This window comes from Fukomys damarensis, unplaced genomic scaffold (assembly GCF_012274545.1).
Source record: "Fukomys damarensis isolate Sample0158 unplaced genomic scaffold, DMR_v1.0_HiC HiC_scaffold_1, whole genome shotgun sequence".
Lineage (NCBI taxonomy): Eukaryota > Metazoa > Chordata > Mammalia > Rodentia > Bathyergidae > Fukomys > Fukomys damarensis.
The window spans coordinates 66,361,921-66,378,013 of NW_022900913.1; the positions used below are offsets into that span (position 1 = coordinate 66,361,921).

Consider the following 16,093-nt stretch of genomic DNA (forward strand, 5'->3'; position numbering starts at 1 on the left):
CATTCCTCAGTATCTTAAATCAGGTTGTACTTAAGGAAAACTATGCCTAAACTTGTGAAGTTTTGCCTCTAAATTGTATCGGAAGTTGTTGATATCAGAAAAAGTGGAATTTGTTAGATTGACCTTACCTCACTGAAGACATGTTTTGGGGAAGTCAGAGGATGAAAGGATGGGCGATGAGAAACCTGTGCTTTCTGGGCACCTTCCTAGTCACTTGTGGTGTAGAATTTTAGCTGTGCAGTGATGTGTTACTAAAAATAAAAGCAACAGGATAGAATTTAAAAAGGATGGTAGATTTAAGTATCCAAGGGGATAGCTTACTAGATAAAGTAGAAAATGTAGAATAATAAACTCAATATGTAATCCCTTAACTATTGTTACCTGTAATAAATGAAAGTCATGGAATGTGGTGGGGCTAATTGTGATGCTGGGTCATACATAGATTTCATTCAGTCTGAGACATGATCACAAGCTTCAAACTTCCCCCAGAGGGAAAGTTTATTCTAGGACATGAGACAGTGCTGTTAAAGCCTCTTGTTTCCAGGAACATAGTCAAGTTGAGGGGAGAGTAAACCATGAAACTACTAAAATAGAGGGTGGATTGTAGGCATTTTCTGTCTTATTTTGTGGCTTTGTCTTGTCAGCATTCTGAAAGGCCTATACTAGAATGGATTGTAAGAGTGACTAAGGGGAATATTTTTGGGTTTGAATGCTACATAGTGGAAGAAAATCTTTGGATTGTCACAGGACCTAAGTAATACAGGGCCCACTGAACAGTCATAGACAGCTGTATAGGATCTTGAAGCAGCATGTCTTTCCTGAAGTAGCAGGCAGACTAGATAAAGTTGGTAAAAAGCAGCTGGTGGACTGGATGAAAACTATAAAGTTCATTTGCCTGAGAACACAGGGCATATTTATCTTCTACAAATACCAAGTGGAAAACCCTAGATGAAGTGGTTGTACACATACAAAAGTCATGCTGTGATGGCTTTTTGAAGGGTATATTCATCTACTGGATATGTCCTAATAACTAGGTATTAGTAAGTGCTGTGCTTAAGGGGGCCCAGTTAGCATTACTAATTTTAAAAGGGGGAGGCACAAAGGAAAGCTAAGAGACTTACTGCAGCATGAGCTGATGTTTGTTAAGAAAGAGATGACTATCAGATACTGATGAGGTGGAAACGGGTTTAATGGGGCACTGTTGAAAATCGGGAATACCTTTGGGAGTCTCTGCTGGTCCTCAAACTTTAAATGGTCCTAAACAAGTTCACTATCTTTATCTCTGTTTGAAGCCTATAAAAAGCTGAAAGGAAAAGATGAAAATGAGAAACCTTACCTGGAATTATCTGGGACAGTGGTCCGTGGTAGATTAATCTAAATGAAGATTGACAGAAGAGGCCAGGGTTCTGTAGCTCTTCCCCCTCTCGCTCTTGGGACCAAAGGCCTTTGTGCACGAGTGAGTAACATGGTCCAGGGGTAGGGAAGAAGTGTTTCTGAGACTCCTTGACACAGGAGTCCATGTGCTTTGGTATCCGACCTGTTGGTGAAATCATAACTGGGTCAATGCCTGGACTGAGAGAGTATAGAAATGCACAGGCTGTTGGGTGAAAGTTGGATGATCAGGTGAAAATTGGGATAAAATGAAATATTTGAAAAGGCTTTATGTGAAGTGGTTGTTTTCTTTACCTGAATGTTTTTAGAAATGGGTAGTTATATTTCCCTGGGAAATACTTGACAAAACTGCCTGACACAGCAAAACCAAAACCTGTGAATAAAGTGTGAATAGAGGTTACTGTTACGTTTGTGCAATTATTGTCTATGGAGTCCCAGAGTTTCCTTTCATCAAAAATATAGTTACTGAAAATATCTTGAAGATACTCTTCTTTTATCCTCTACTTCAGATACTTTCTGAATAGTTATGCCATCAAATGATAGACCTTGTGTGTCTTATTTTACTGTTAATTTTCAGGGGTTCATTGACGTATTGGTTGTAATAGAAGACTGGAAGCATCCCAACCATTGAAATAATGTATTACATAAGGCTAGCATATTACTTAGGTTTAGTAGAAGGAGAGGTATGAATGTTCTTTGTTTAAGTTTTAAAAATTTAATACTCCCATTTCAAAAAATATAAACTATGAATATATTAACTTTGCCTAAGTTAGGCATATGCATTTTGCTTTGCTATTATAAATCAACGAATAGCCTTGCCTTTTTGTATTTTGAGAGTAGATACATAGAATTGGAATGTTTAGTCAAAAGATAAATGCTCAAGTAATTTTGTTTTGAGAATAACTTTTTCAAAAATTTCCTTCAGAAGTAAATGGCATTTTATTTATATTTATTTATTTAGGGTGGGGAGAGTTGAGAAAGGGTCTCACAATGTAGTTCAGGCTGGTTTTTAATTCCCTATATAGCTTAGGCCACTCTCAAATTGTGGTAATCCTCCTGCCTCAGACTCCTGAGTTCTGGGATTCTAGGTGTGTGCCACTACACTCAGTTTTTATTGTACTTTTGATTTGCATTTTCTAAATGAAATATGATGTCAAGAATTTTTTCAGGTACTCAGTTATTTGTATATCTTCTAAGATATGTCTATTTAAGTCCTTTGCTTATTTATTTATTTTTTGATGCTGGGGATTGAACTTGCAACATTGTACCTGCGAGGCAGGTGGTGGAACCATTGACCTAAATCCTTGGCCCACCTTTGCTTATTTTTAAATTAAGTTGTTTATATTTTCACTGTTGAATTATAAAAATTTATAATCTGTGGATATTAGATTCATCCAATGTGCAATTTGTAAATATTTTCTGTTATGTAGGCTATCTTTTTGTTTCCTTAGTAATGTCAGGAAAGTACACAAAAGTGTGTAATATTTTTCTTCATTGAGTTTATTGGTACTTTTTAGGTATACAATGTAGTTACATTCATCATTGGGATTTATACCTTTACATGACTTACCTTGGTTCTTATTTTTTCCCCCGTCCCCCTGCCTGTAATTTTTATGAAGTCCATTTTACCGTTATTTCTTTCATTGTTTATGCTCTTGATGTCATATGTAAAAATTCACCGTCAAATCTGAGGTCACAAAGATTTACCCTTGTGTTTTTTCTGGGAGCATTATGAGTTTAGTTTTCACATTATATCATCAATACATTCTGTGTTTTAGTTTATAGCATGAGATAATTATCTAAGTTTTTTTTTTTTTTTTGCCATTGGCTAGCAGCATTTCCTTTCTAAATACTCAAAATAGTGTTAAGGATCATTAAGCTGGATTAAAAAATAGACCAGAAACCTAACCATGTAACATTTATAACTCAGGCTCTTAACTATAAAGACATATAAATTGAGATACACTATGATGTATAAAAAAATCATACATAACTTTGGGAAAATTCCTAGCTAGCACTTCTGTAAATATTGCTTTCTGTCTTTTCTGCTTCTAGAGCTCCCATTACATACTTGCTAAACCATTTCATTGTGTTCTTTATGTTTCTTTAAATGTGTTAATTTCTTTCCTTTCTTATTTTCTCTGTGCTATTGTTCTAGTATTTTATTTTGATTCATACGTTTTTTTAGTTCAGTGGGTTAAAAAAATCCAAATACAATTACTACAGTTTTAAATATGTATATATTTTTTAAAAAGCTTAAAACAGATAAAGCAAAACTGAATGAAAAACAGTGTAACTGAAAGGAAAAATATTCAAATCCATAATTACAGTTGAAGAGTGCTGCACTTGTATTTCAGTAATTGATAGAAGTAATAGTTATCAAGGGTAAAGAAAAACTGAACCGCATCATCATTAAAATAATTAACAGGTATTGAGTATTCCACCTAATAGTGATATAGTTTATATTCTCTTCAAGGATACATTTAGCTGGGCATGGTGGTATGTGCCTGTAATCCCAGCACTAGGGCAGTTGAGACAGGAGGATCATTGCAGGAACAGTGCAGGTGGCTCTGGTTTTCAGTGTGGTTAGAAGATAGGCCAGGTTGAGGGTTCTCAGTTGGAGGAGGCTGGGTTTACAAGATTTAAACTCCTTTTCTGTTGCCAAGGGAGAAAGACTATCTAGCATGAAGCTTTGGTATTAAATAAAATTAATAAAAGTACTGTTTGTATAAAAGAAATATAAAGAGCATAAGCACATATTGTATTACATGATGGAAGATGATAGCAATCCATTGGTTTTTCATCTTTCAGATATTTAAGGGTATTTTTTAACTTTAAAGATATAGTCATATTTTGCATTTGTAATCTGCTTCTTCTCTGCATTCTCCTTTCCATATTCTCCTTTTCTAATTCATCTCATCAGAGATGAATTTCTAAAACATCATATGTAATGCCTTTTCGATAAATGCTAAATACTGATGCTTTTCTCTCTCTTCCTAATAGTGTGTTCCCCTTCCTTTTCTGCTGGGCTTTCTTAGTAACTATCATAGTTATTCTACCATTTTACATTCATTAGAATAAGCTCATTCCCATTCCTATTGATTAAGGCTATTTTTAAAAACTTCAGTGTACAATGAAAAGTTCAGAAAATCACACATATGCACCAAATGTAGAATTATGTTTGTATCGGGAGTTTGGCACTTTTTTGGCGATTGTGACAGTGCTGCTTCGGCTGATTGGGTGTGTCTCAGCAACCCCATCTGCACTCAGAATACTATAGTTTATTGCCTTTGATTCTCAGTCACGTCCTTAGTTGTCAGTTCTGGCTTGGGGTACCTGACATCATCTTCCTTCACAATACTCAGATATACATACACAAACAGCCAAATGGTTTTGCAGAGGATATGATTTTTCTTGGTTAAATTACATACATCATAATGTTTATTTCAGAAATCAAGAAAATATAGGTACTCTAACCAAAGAGGAAAAGAAAAATCCTAATACTAAATTAGAGTGAACCTGTGTTGATGCCCTCCTGTTTTTTTCCTGTGCATATCATACAGTGTTTTTCTCCCATAAAAGGGATAATTCTATATGTGCTGTTTTTCTTCAGTTAACAGCTAGCACCTTTCACTGGAAGAAATGTTTTTCTTTTAAGGTGAAATACAGCTTGTATTTATATTAATACTTAACTGAAATTTAGAAACAGATTTTGATAAAATTGCTCTTAAATCTTTAATGCTTAATAGCTCTTATATCTTTAACCTCCTTTTTCCTAAGGTGACAGTTATTTTTCAAAAACACCAATATAATAACTCATTCCATTTATTTTCACATGTACAGCAATATTTTAGGATAATAATCCCAGGGCTATGACCTCTAATAAATTACCAAAAATAGTTGAGGGTTTTCCCTCCACTGATTTTATATTTTCTTTCTGAGCATTATGCTATCATCTTGATACATAGTTCATTTTTGTTTTTTTCTTACAGTTTATTGCAGTGTTTTTTTAACGTGTAGAAATAAAATTAATTGTCACATAGTTGTTTTACGTATTTATGGGGTACAATGTGATATTCCAATACAATATGTAACAGTTATATCTGGGTAATTAATTGATATATCCATAACTTCAAACATTTATTATTTCTTTGTGTTGGAAACATTCAAAATACTTTTTTACTGTTTTGAAATGTATAGGTAAATGTCAAGCAGAGTTACATTTTTGTGTTACAGAACATTAGAAGCTGTTCCTCCTATCCAGCTATTTCTTCCATTAATCAACCTTTCTCCATCTGCCTTCTTCTGCAGCCCCTGACACCCACTGCTATACTCTAATGATATCAGCATTTTTAATGAAAAGTCATTTTTAAGATCAAAAGATTGGACCAAATCCAGTGTGTTTTTTTCCCAGTTAAAACCTTACCATGTATATACTTTTATTATCTAAGAGCCACAGAGTATTCCACTGTATGACTATACCATATTTTCTGTTTAACCATTTTTCTGTTTTTAGACATTTAGACTGTTTTGACTTTTTGTTGTTTTGAACAATGTGAACAATGCTGCAATGACCATACTTTTACGAACACTTTTGTCTGTTTCTAATGGATAAGTTCTTAGGAAGGAGTAGTTTGCTTTTTTTAAAAAAGGCTTTAGCTAAATTTTGGTAACTGAATTCCAGAAAGTATGGATTTAGTCCTATCTCTAGTGTAGATGAGTACAGTGGTACCTTAGTTTACAAGCTTAATTTCTTTTATGATTTTAGGGAAGATGGCTGTGCTTGTGTTTGTATAGGGAAGATGGCCATGATAGTGTTTGTTACCTGATGTGGAATTTGCAAATGGAAACAAAATTTTGTCAAATGCTGTTGTTTGAGGACTGAATTATTTGCAAATAGAAGCATTGGTGAAATAAGGCATTATACTAGATTGTTCCCATTTGTGATAAATCACCATTGTTTAGCATTCTTTCCTTGTGTTGTATTTGTTGGCCATTTATTTTATACTTGTAAATTGTAGAAGCATTGGTGAAATAAGGCATTATACTAGATTGTTCCCATTTGTGATAAATCACCATTGTTCTTAGCATTCTTTCCTTGTGTTGTATTTGTTGGCCATTTATTTTATACTTGTAAATTACTGTACCTTTTGTCAGTATTTTATTCACCTTCATCTTTTTTTATCTTGTTTGTCTTTTTTTCTTGGTTTTTAGGGAGCCTGTGTATTGAAGATAGGAGATATTTTCATGATGGAAAAAGGTTTAAAAAATAACTTTCTTGAGCCAAAGTTAAATAATTATCTAGATATTTTTAGAACAATAATTTAAATTCCAGTTGTTTTTAGTTTTCAGAGGGTCCAAAAACCAATATTTTGATGGGATACTTGATGTGATATAATTCTAACTTTATTTATATTTTGTATAGTAGACTAGATATCCCCCATTCTATCAGAGTTCTTCGTGACCAGAATTTCATTCATAAATCTATTTTTTGTGATTGTTTTCTTATATACATTAAGGACAAGCTGTACCATATTGGATCATTTCTTAGATTGCAAAGATCCCCCAGTGGGCTATAAGTCAAACTGAATTCAATAATAACTGACACCTAGTATGTTAATTTGTGCTGATTCTTCATAATTTTCAATTATTAGTGTTATCAGAGAAGTTGTTGAAAGCGTGGACACAGAAGCTAGATTTGTATTTACATTCTGTTTTGGTCAGGAGTTTAGAATTTCCGTGCATTAGTTTGATCACATATAATATCAGGATCATGTTACTCACCATAGGGTTATTTTGAAAATTTAATGAAGGAACTAATTTTTATAAAGTGCTTAGAACAGTATCTGCCACATTAATGAGCACTATGTATGTTGTTTTATAGTGAAAACAGGCATCTGTCAGGGAAGAATCCTAGAAATAGACTAGGAGAAAGGTGTTACAAATAGTTTAAATAAACCAGTTCATTGTTATCCAGCTTTCTGTCACTAAAAAAATATCTGAGATAATCAACTTAGAGAAAGAGTTTGTGTTAGCGAATAGTTTTGGAGGTTCTACTCCATAATCATTTGATTCCTTGGTTTTGGGGCCATGGCAGGGCAGCACATCTTGGTGGGAACACATGGCACAGAACCACTCACTTCATGGCTAGGAAGCAGACGAGAAAGAGAAGGGGCCAGGGCTCAGTGTCCCTGAAGGGTGTGCCCTCAGGGACCTGACTTCCTGGATCTCCTGTAGGGTCCATCACTTCCCATTGGTATCGTTGTGAAACAAAACCTTTGATGGTAAGACTTTGATGAACATTTAAAATCTGAACTATAGTAGTTGAATTGAATTTTTTAAATTTAAAAATATTTTATTCTTAATGTGAATATTGAATCAATCCAGGTTATTATATTGGTGATGTTTTCAAAACTAATAGTTGAATACATTCCTTGAGCTAGTTACACTGTATTTTATTGCTTTTGTTTACAGGATATTCTGAATAATCTTGAATCATGTGACCTTGAGGATGACGATCTTATGCTTGATGTGGATCTGCCTGAGGATGCACCTCTTGATAATGGTAAGTTAGAACAATATTGAGCCTCCGGAGGTGTATAAAGTACTTGAGCCATTTGGCTGTAGTCAGTTTGATATTTGTTACTTGGAGACTTCTTAATCTCAGTGGAGCCTTTCAGACTGAGAATCAGTCTTAAGTAATGTAAAATAGGCTCATTTGCAAATTAACTTTTAAAACCTGATTTTGTACGTCTTAGATACAACTTAATAGTCCAGTAACATCATATCCTTACATAATGAAATGATGGATGGGATTTGTCTTTGTTTTTCCAAAATTCTGTGTGATACAATAGCATTGTATACCTATCCCATAAAGCAAATGAAAGATGGGATTTGTCTTTTTATCCTTTGTACATAGCACTTTTTCCTCTTTGTTTCATTTTGATTATCAGGAGAATACAAGTAGAGAAACATTTGACTTTTGAAACAGTATAACTAAATTTTATAAATATTTTAGGAAGATCAGTTTGGGGAAAGTTGTGACCTTCTAAGTTAATCCTGCCCTTTTTACTCCTGCTTCTAGTCTTTCTTCTCTGGATCCGAGTAACTGAGCTTTAGATAATCCATATGCAAGAGGGTTTGTGAGTTTTCTTGCCCCTAGTGATATAGCATCTATGTTAAGGACTGGGTGCAGGACCAGAGCTTAGTATGGCCACATCCTTGTGATAAAGAGTTGAAGGTGAGATGGGTAGGGGAAGGGTAATAAGGGAAAAGAAAAAAATGTGAGATAATGAAAAGATGGAAATAAAGTGTTTGTAGATGGGGAGGGAAGTGGGGGTGAAGGGAGGGCAGGGGTAAGGGGAAAAAATGAGAAGACTTGTCATGTAGAGGTACAAGATCCCAACAATGAATGTAACTGTACTGTATCCCTAAAATGTACCAATAAACTCAATTAAAGCTGAAAAAAAAAAAATAAAATAAAAAAAATAAAGAGTTGAAATGGGCGAGCTGGGGATTTAGCTCAGTGATTCCGGTGCCCTGCTTTGACAAGTGCAAGGACCTGAGTTCGGTCCCCGGTACCAAAAAAAAATAAAAAAAATAAAAAAATAAAAAATGTTGAAATGGGGTTTCTTCTGGAAAAGAATGGGTCTGGGAATCTGAGGATTCTCTGTCATTCAGCATTTGCCTGGTCTCCCAGGCTTCCCTGGAATAAATGAAAAGGGATGAGCGGAGGCCTTTTTATCTGTGTTACTAGAAAAATAACAAGGATTTTTCAGAAAGGATGTTCCAGTGTTTCATTGGGGCGTTAGGAAGCTACTTTATCCTTCACAGCAGCTCCCATTTGTCATATTTTTGGGGTTTTTATTTTTCTCTGATATGTTATAATCAATCTCAAAAATAAGTACACATTTATTTTTTTAATTCATGGATCTGTGGTTTAGTTGGGGCAACTCAGACTGTGGAACTGGGTTCAGGCCACTCCATGCTGCATCATTGTGAGAGCAGGACTGCTGGGGGCAGATGGGTCTCATGGCAGATGGCAGAAGCGCAGAAGGACAAACAGAACCATGCACAGTGTGTCTCCTACTTGGTTTAGAAACACCATACTTTATGTCTGCCCTGTTTTATTGGTCAGAGATGGTCCCATAGCACTATAACACCTCTGGGACTATTCACAGGGAAAATCTCTGCAGTCATAGGACAGAAGACTTTTGTTGTATAATTCTGTTAAAGAGATAGTAAAGAGGTAAGGACAGTGTCCACTCCATCACTGGGGTTCTTCCTGTGGTTCTCCTCTTGTTTGGGGATACTCCTACAGCCGGAGCTGAGAAAGAAAAATCAGCCGAAGCAGGGAAAGAGCAGATCTCCCAGAATCAGTGGTGGTCTAAGGAGATAATAATGAGAGCTCTTAGGCAAATTGAGCTATAACACAATGCCATCGGGAGCTATAAAATAAGATTTCCTAGTAGAAGCACTTGGTATATGTCAGAAATCATTCTACTGTTGAAGTTGAAGTTTTACTTTGGTAGAATTATAACATCTTATCTCTGTGAACCTTTTATTTTGAGTTAATAAGATGTATGGAAGGATGCAGTCCTGGAGCTTGCCTCAACTGTACAGCACGATACAATTATAAAATAAAAGCAGAATCATGGGGAAGTTGAAAGGATTGGACATTTTGATTGAGCATATATGAGAAGTAGTGGAGAACTCCTGGAACTTCCACATATATTACAGATTTTATTTTTTTAGAAGACATATTTAGCTATTTTGAGCAAAAGGAACACTAAAGAAAGTGGATTTAAAATATGTAGCTTTTGGAGGCACCAAAGATAAATGTTTAGGTTTAATACCACAGGTAAATGGAAAATGACTATCTTCTTTGTAATTGTGAGGGCTTGCATAACCACACCTATCCCCTGAGTTTTTTTGCCTAGGGAATGGTAATATTAGAAGGACTGATAAGGTTTAAGGAAGTTTCCAGTATGCTTTCAGCTTGAATTTTTATTTTTATCTTTATTAAAATTATTGGTACATTTTAGGTAAACAGTGCAGTTACATTCATCTTTGGGATCTTGGACCTATACATGACTTTTCAGGTTCTTATTTTTCCTTATTTCCCAGCCCTCCCTTCAGTCCTCCACTCTTCCTGTTTACAAAGACATTGTTTCCATGTTTTTCCTTTTCACATATTTTTTCTTTTCCCTTTTTACCTTTCCCTTACCCCTCCCACTCCCTCTACTCTTTTAGACTTTTCTTCCTATTACACAATATTCAATTATACATTTTAATCCTCATTTATCCTTTTACTTTTTCACACCAGAGAAACTATTTGGTATTTACACATGTGTGACTTATTAATTTCACTTGAGTATGGCCTCACTGTGCATCCACTTAGCCATAAATGTCTTTAGTTTCTCATTCTTTATGGCTGAGTAGTATTCCATTTTATTTTTTTAAAAAGCTCATCTTCTTTATCCAGTGTCTAGCTGATGGGCAGTTGGGTTGTTACCAAATTTTAGCTATTACAAACTGTGTTTCTATAAACATGGGTGAGCATATATCACTTGGGTATGATTCTTTTAATTTTTGGGGGGAACATACCCAGCAGAGGAATAGCTGGGTCAAATGGGACTTCTAATCCTAGTTGTTTGAGGTATCTCCATATTGGTTTCCACAGTGGTTGCACCAGTCTGCACTCCCATTAACAATGAAGTAGTGTTCCTATCTCCCCACAACCCCTCCAGGATTTGTTACTGGTTGACTTCTTGATAGTAACCATTCTTACTGGGGTGAGATGGAAGCTCAGTGTTGCTTTCATCTGCATCTCTCAAATGACCAGTGAGGTTGAACATTTTTTCATATATTTATTTGCTGCTTTTACTTCTTTGAGAAATGTCTGTTCATTTCAGATGCCCATTTTTGAATTGGGTCTTTATATATGGGAGGTCTGATTTTTTTTTTTTGAGTTCTTTATATATTCTACATAGTAGACCTTTGTCTGAGGAACAGCTGGTAAAAACTTTTTCCCAAATCATGGATTGTCTCTTAGCTCTGCTTGTGATTTGTCTGGCAGTGCAGAAGCATTTTAAAAAAGATGAGATGCCACTTGTTGATTCTTTCTGCTAGTTTCTGTGCTACTGAGGATTTGTTCATAAAGTCTTTTCCTATGCCAATGTCTTCAGGAGTTCTGCCTAACTTATCTTCCAGCAAGTTTAGTGTTTCTATTTTAATATTTAGATCTTTAATCCACTTGGATTTTAGTTAAGTGCATGGTGAAAGATATGGGTGTAGTTTTAATCTTTGACAAGTTGAAATCCAGTTCTTCTAACACCATTTATCTAAGAGGCTATCTTTCCTCCAGTGAGGGTGCTCGGTTCTTTTGTCAAACATGTGGTAGCTGAGTATGTGTGGAGTTGTTTCTGCATCTTCTAATCTATTCCACAGATCCTCAGATCTGTTTCTTTGCCAGTGCCATGCTGTTTTTATCACAGTGGCTTTGTACTATAATTTCTAGTTGGGGATTGTGATACCCCCTGCCTTTTGTCTTTTACCTAGAATTGCTTTAGCTATTCTAGGTCTCTTTTGATTCCGAATGAATTTTTGGATTGTTTTCTCTAGTTTTGTGAAATATGCTGTTGGATTTCAATTGGGATTGCATTGAATATGTATAGCAGTTTTGCAAGTATGGCCATTTTCACTATATTGATTCTTGCGACCCAGGAACAAGGGATGTTCTTCCATTTTCTGATATCCTCTTTGATCTCCTTTTTCAGAGTACTGCAGTTTGCAGTGTAAAGGTCTTCTACTTCTTTTTATCGGATTGATTTCTAGATATTTCATTTTTTGGGATGTTATTGTGAAAGGAATTGTTTCCCTAATTTCTCTTTCAGTGAGTCTGTTAATTGTGTACAACAAAGCTATTGATTTTTGTGTGTTGACTTTGTATCCAGCTACTCTGGTGAATCTGACAATCAAGTCTAGAAGTCTTGGCGGAGTTCTTTGAGTCTTCTATGTAGAATATTATATCATCAGCAAATAATGCCAGTTTAAGTTCTTCGTTTCCAGTCTTTACTGCTTTTATTTATTTCTTTTGTCTAATTGCTATGGCTAATGTTTCCAAAACTGTATTGAACAGGAGTGGTGATAGTGGACATCCATGTCTCATTCCTGATTTTAGTGTGAAAGTTTTCAGTTTTTGACCATTTAGTATGATGTTGGCTGTTGGCTTTTCATAGATGGACTTTATCAAGTTGAGATAAATACCATGTATTCCATTTTCTTCAGAGTTTTTTTCTTTTTTAATTATGAATGGGTGTTGAATTTTGTCAAATGCTTTTTTGTGTCTATTGAAAGGATCATACGGGTTTTGTCCTTGATTTTGTTAATACAGTTTTTGAATTTGGGAAGAGCTCTGGAGCGGTGAGTTGAAATTTTCATAGTTTCAGCCCCACAGATGCTGCCAGTATCAGTGTCATTTGTGTCCAAAAGAACACTGGCACCTTATTGATATGCACCCTGGGTTTGATTTGAATTTATTTTTGCTATGATTTCATTATGAGTAGGCAATTTTCAAGAAGCTATGAGGAGAGTAGTTATCTAGCCAATAGTTTATATATATATATTTTCTTAAGGTAGCATCTGTGCTAGTCCAGAGGTGCAAAGAATATTTTTTAGTCAGGTGTTTCTGGATGGTTATAGGCTAGGATTTGGGGCCATCTATACCTGAGTAAATAATCTAGGGTACTTTTTTATCGTGTATTTTTTCTTTTGTCAAGTCAGAAAACATGGGTATGATACATATTAGACATCTCTGATATCCTCTTTGATCTCCTTTTTCAGAGTACTGCAGTTTGCAGTGTAAAGGTCTTCTACTTCTTTTTATCGGATTGATTTCTAGATATTTCATTTTTTGGGATGTTATTGTGAAAGGAATTGTTTCCCTAATTTCTCTTTCAGTGAGTCTGTTAATTGTGTACAGCAAAGCTATTGATTTTTGTGTGTTGACTTTGTATCCAGCTACTCTGGTGAATCTGACAATCAAGTCTAGAAGTCTTGGCGGAGTTCTTTGAGTCTTCTATGTAGAATATTATATCATCAGCAAATAATGCCAGTTTAAGTTCTTCGTTTCCAGTCTTTACTGCTTTTATTTATTTCTTTTGTCTAATTGCTATGGCTAATGTTTCCAAAACTGTATTGAACAGGAGTGGTGATAGTGGACATCCATGTCTCATTCCTGATTTTAGTGTGAAAGTTTTCAGTTTTTGACCATTTAGTATGATGTTGGCTGTTGGCTTTTCATAGATGGACTTTATCAAGTTGAGATAAATACCATGTATTCCATTTTCTTCAGAGTTTTTTTCTTTTTTAATTATGAATGGGTGTTGAATTTTGTCAAATGCTTTTTTGTGTCTATTGAAAGGATCATACGGGTTTTGTCCTTGATTTTGTTAATACAGTTTTTGAATTTGGGAAGAGCTCTGGAGCGGTGAGTTGAAATTTTCATAGTTTCAGCCCCACAGATGCTGCCAGTATCAGTGTCATTTGTGTCCAAAAGAACACTGGCACCTTATTGATATGCACCCTGGGTTTGATTTGAATTTATTTTTGCTATGATTTCATTATGAGTAGGCAATTTTCAAGAAGCTATGAGGAGAGTAGTTATCTAGCCAATAGTTTATATATATATATTTTCTTAAGGTAGCATCTGTGCTAGTCCAGAGGTGCAAAGAATATTTTTTAGTCAGGTGTTTCTGGATGGTTATAGGCTAGGATTTGGGGCCATCTATACCTGAGTAAATAATCTAGGGTACTTTTTTATCGTGTATTTTTTCTTTTGTCAAGTCAGAAAACATGGGTATGATACATATTAGACATCAGCATTCATGGACCTTTCATTTATCCACAATAGGCCCTTTTTTTCTCTCCAAAGGGTAAAAGTCCTGATTTTGTACTTTTACTTATAGCAACAGAACTAAAATCTGTTGTTTTTTATCTAGAGACTACCTTCAGAAAGGAATCACAGTGTTGTCTTGGTTTACAAATTTAATTTGTTGTATAATTTTGGAAAGGATGGCCACATTTGTGTTTGTGTGGGAAATATAGCCACAGTTGTTTGTCACCTGATGCAGAGTTTGCAAACTAAAACAAAATTTTGTTTCTGTTTGTGAACCAAATGTTTGCAAACAAAAATGTTCATGAACCAGGGTACCACTGTATTTATTCTGCATCAGGGCTATTCGTTTTATACTGAGGACCAGATCTGGCCTGCAGGTGATTTTAACCTGCGTGATGACTTGAACATTTATGACATAGGATACCTTTAGGTTAGCCACTACTGTTCTGTAGTTTACCACAGGTACCACAGTACCTTATAGCATTACACATTTAGAGGGTCTTACCTTTCTTAGTGTTACTGTCTTGTTCTTCATTCACCAGCTTCTGGAAACTGATTTTAATTTATTTCCATCTTGTACTTTTGTTTGCTTTCTACTCCTGCCCTATACTCTTTATTTCTGTTTGGAATAAGGTTGGATGTGCACAGCAGTATATGGGAAAGGGAAATTACCAAAAACCCCTGGAGTGGATCTCAATCTCCTATGTGGCACACACACAAACTAATAAGAATAAAGACAGGAAGTAAGACTTAGAGAAAACTGGGTCTTGGGCTGGTCTAAGCTTCTCTGGGCACAAAGACAAAGGGCCTCAAGGACATCTAGTATTTATTGAGTATGAGCATGGGAAGATGAACAGGGTATGCTCTGAAGACATCTAGTGATACAGTGCCAAACATATGGTGTGATGGTGCCAAGCAGGTGCCTGGAAGGAAAAGTGACCAGATGTGTGACTGTTTACTGATTCAAAGGCCATGGCCAATGTTCTGGCAGATGATCAGGAACTTGGAAGGAACATGACTGAAGAATTGTTGACAAGGATAGACCTCTCCACAAGGGATAGAAGATATTTGTATCCCACGTAATTGTTTACTTAAAAGTGACCTAAGCAGAAGAGAACTTTAACAGTCAAGTAGGTAAGATGACCTTTTCTATAGATAGAGGCCAACCTCTTTCTTTAGCCACCCCTATCATTACCTGCTTGGGTCATGAACAAAGTGGCCATGGTGGCAGGGTTGGAGGTTATGCCACATTGACTCACAAAATACCTTATCTACCATCATGAAATTCCACAAAGCATTGCCTCTGAACAAGGAACACATCTTAGTCAAAGATATGCGGCAGTGGACTCATACTCATGTAATTCACTGGTCTTACCATGTTCCTCGCCATCAAGTAGTGACTAGATTGATAGAAAGGTGGAAGGGTCTTTTGAAGGCACTGTTCCAGTGCCATCTAGGTGGCAATAGCTTGCAGGGTTGGGGCAAGATTCTTCAAAAGGCTGATGTGCTTTGAATCAGCATCCATCATATGGTACTTTGTCTCCCATAGTCAGGATTTACAGGTCCAGGAATCAAGGGGTAAAGTGGGAATTTTGCTTGCTGTTCCCATGACCTTTTGCTCTGCTGGCTTGGAAGTCTTAGTTCCAGAGGAGGGAAGCACAACAATGACACCATTGAACTGGAACTTAAGACTTCCCTGGTCATTTTTGTCTCCTTATGCCTCTGAGTAAGCAAGCTAAAAAGGGGAGTTACAGTATTGGCAGGGGTGATTGATCCAGTCTATCAAGGGGAAATGGTAATATT

At 35.7% G+C, this 16,093-nt stretch overlaps 1 protein-coding gene across 4 annotated transcripts in view; it reads left to right on the plus strand.

Annotated features, from left to right (window-relative positions):
* Window positions 1-16,093, plus strand: part of Ccser2 (coiled-coil serine rich protein 2) — a 158,232-nt gene that overhangs the window by 58,477 nt on the left and 83,662 nt on the right. For all 4 annotated transcript variants that reach the window (XM_010622593.3, XM_010622594.3, XM_010622592.2 and 1 more), the window contains exon 4: window positions 7,867-7,957. In XM_010622593.3, coding sequence (XP_010620895.1) covers window positions 7,867-7,957 — 91 coding nt within the window. The remainder of the gene's footprint in view (window positions 1-7,866; window positions 7,958-16,093) is intronic.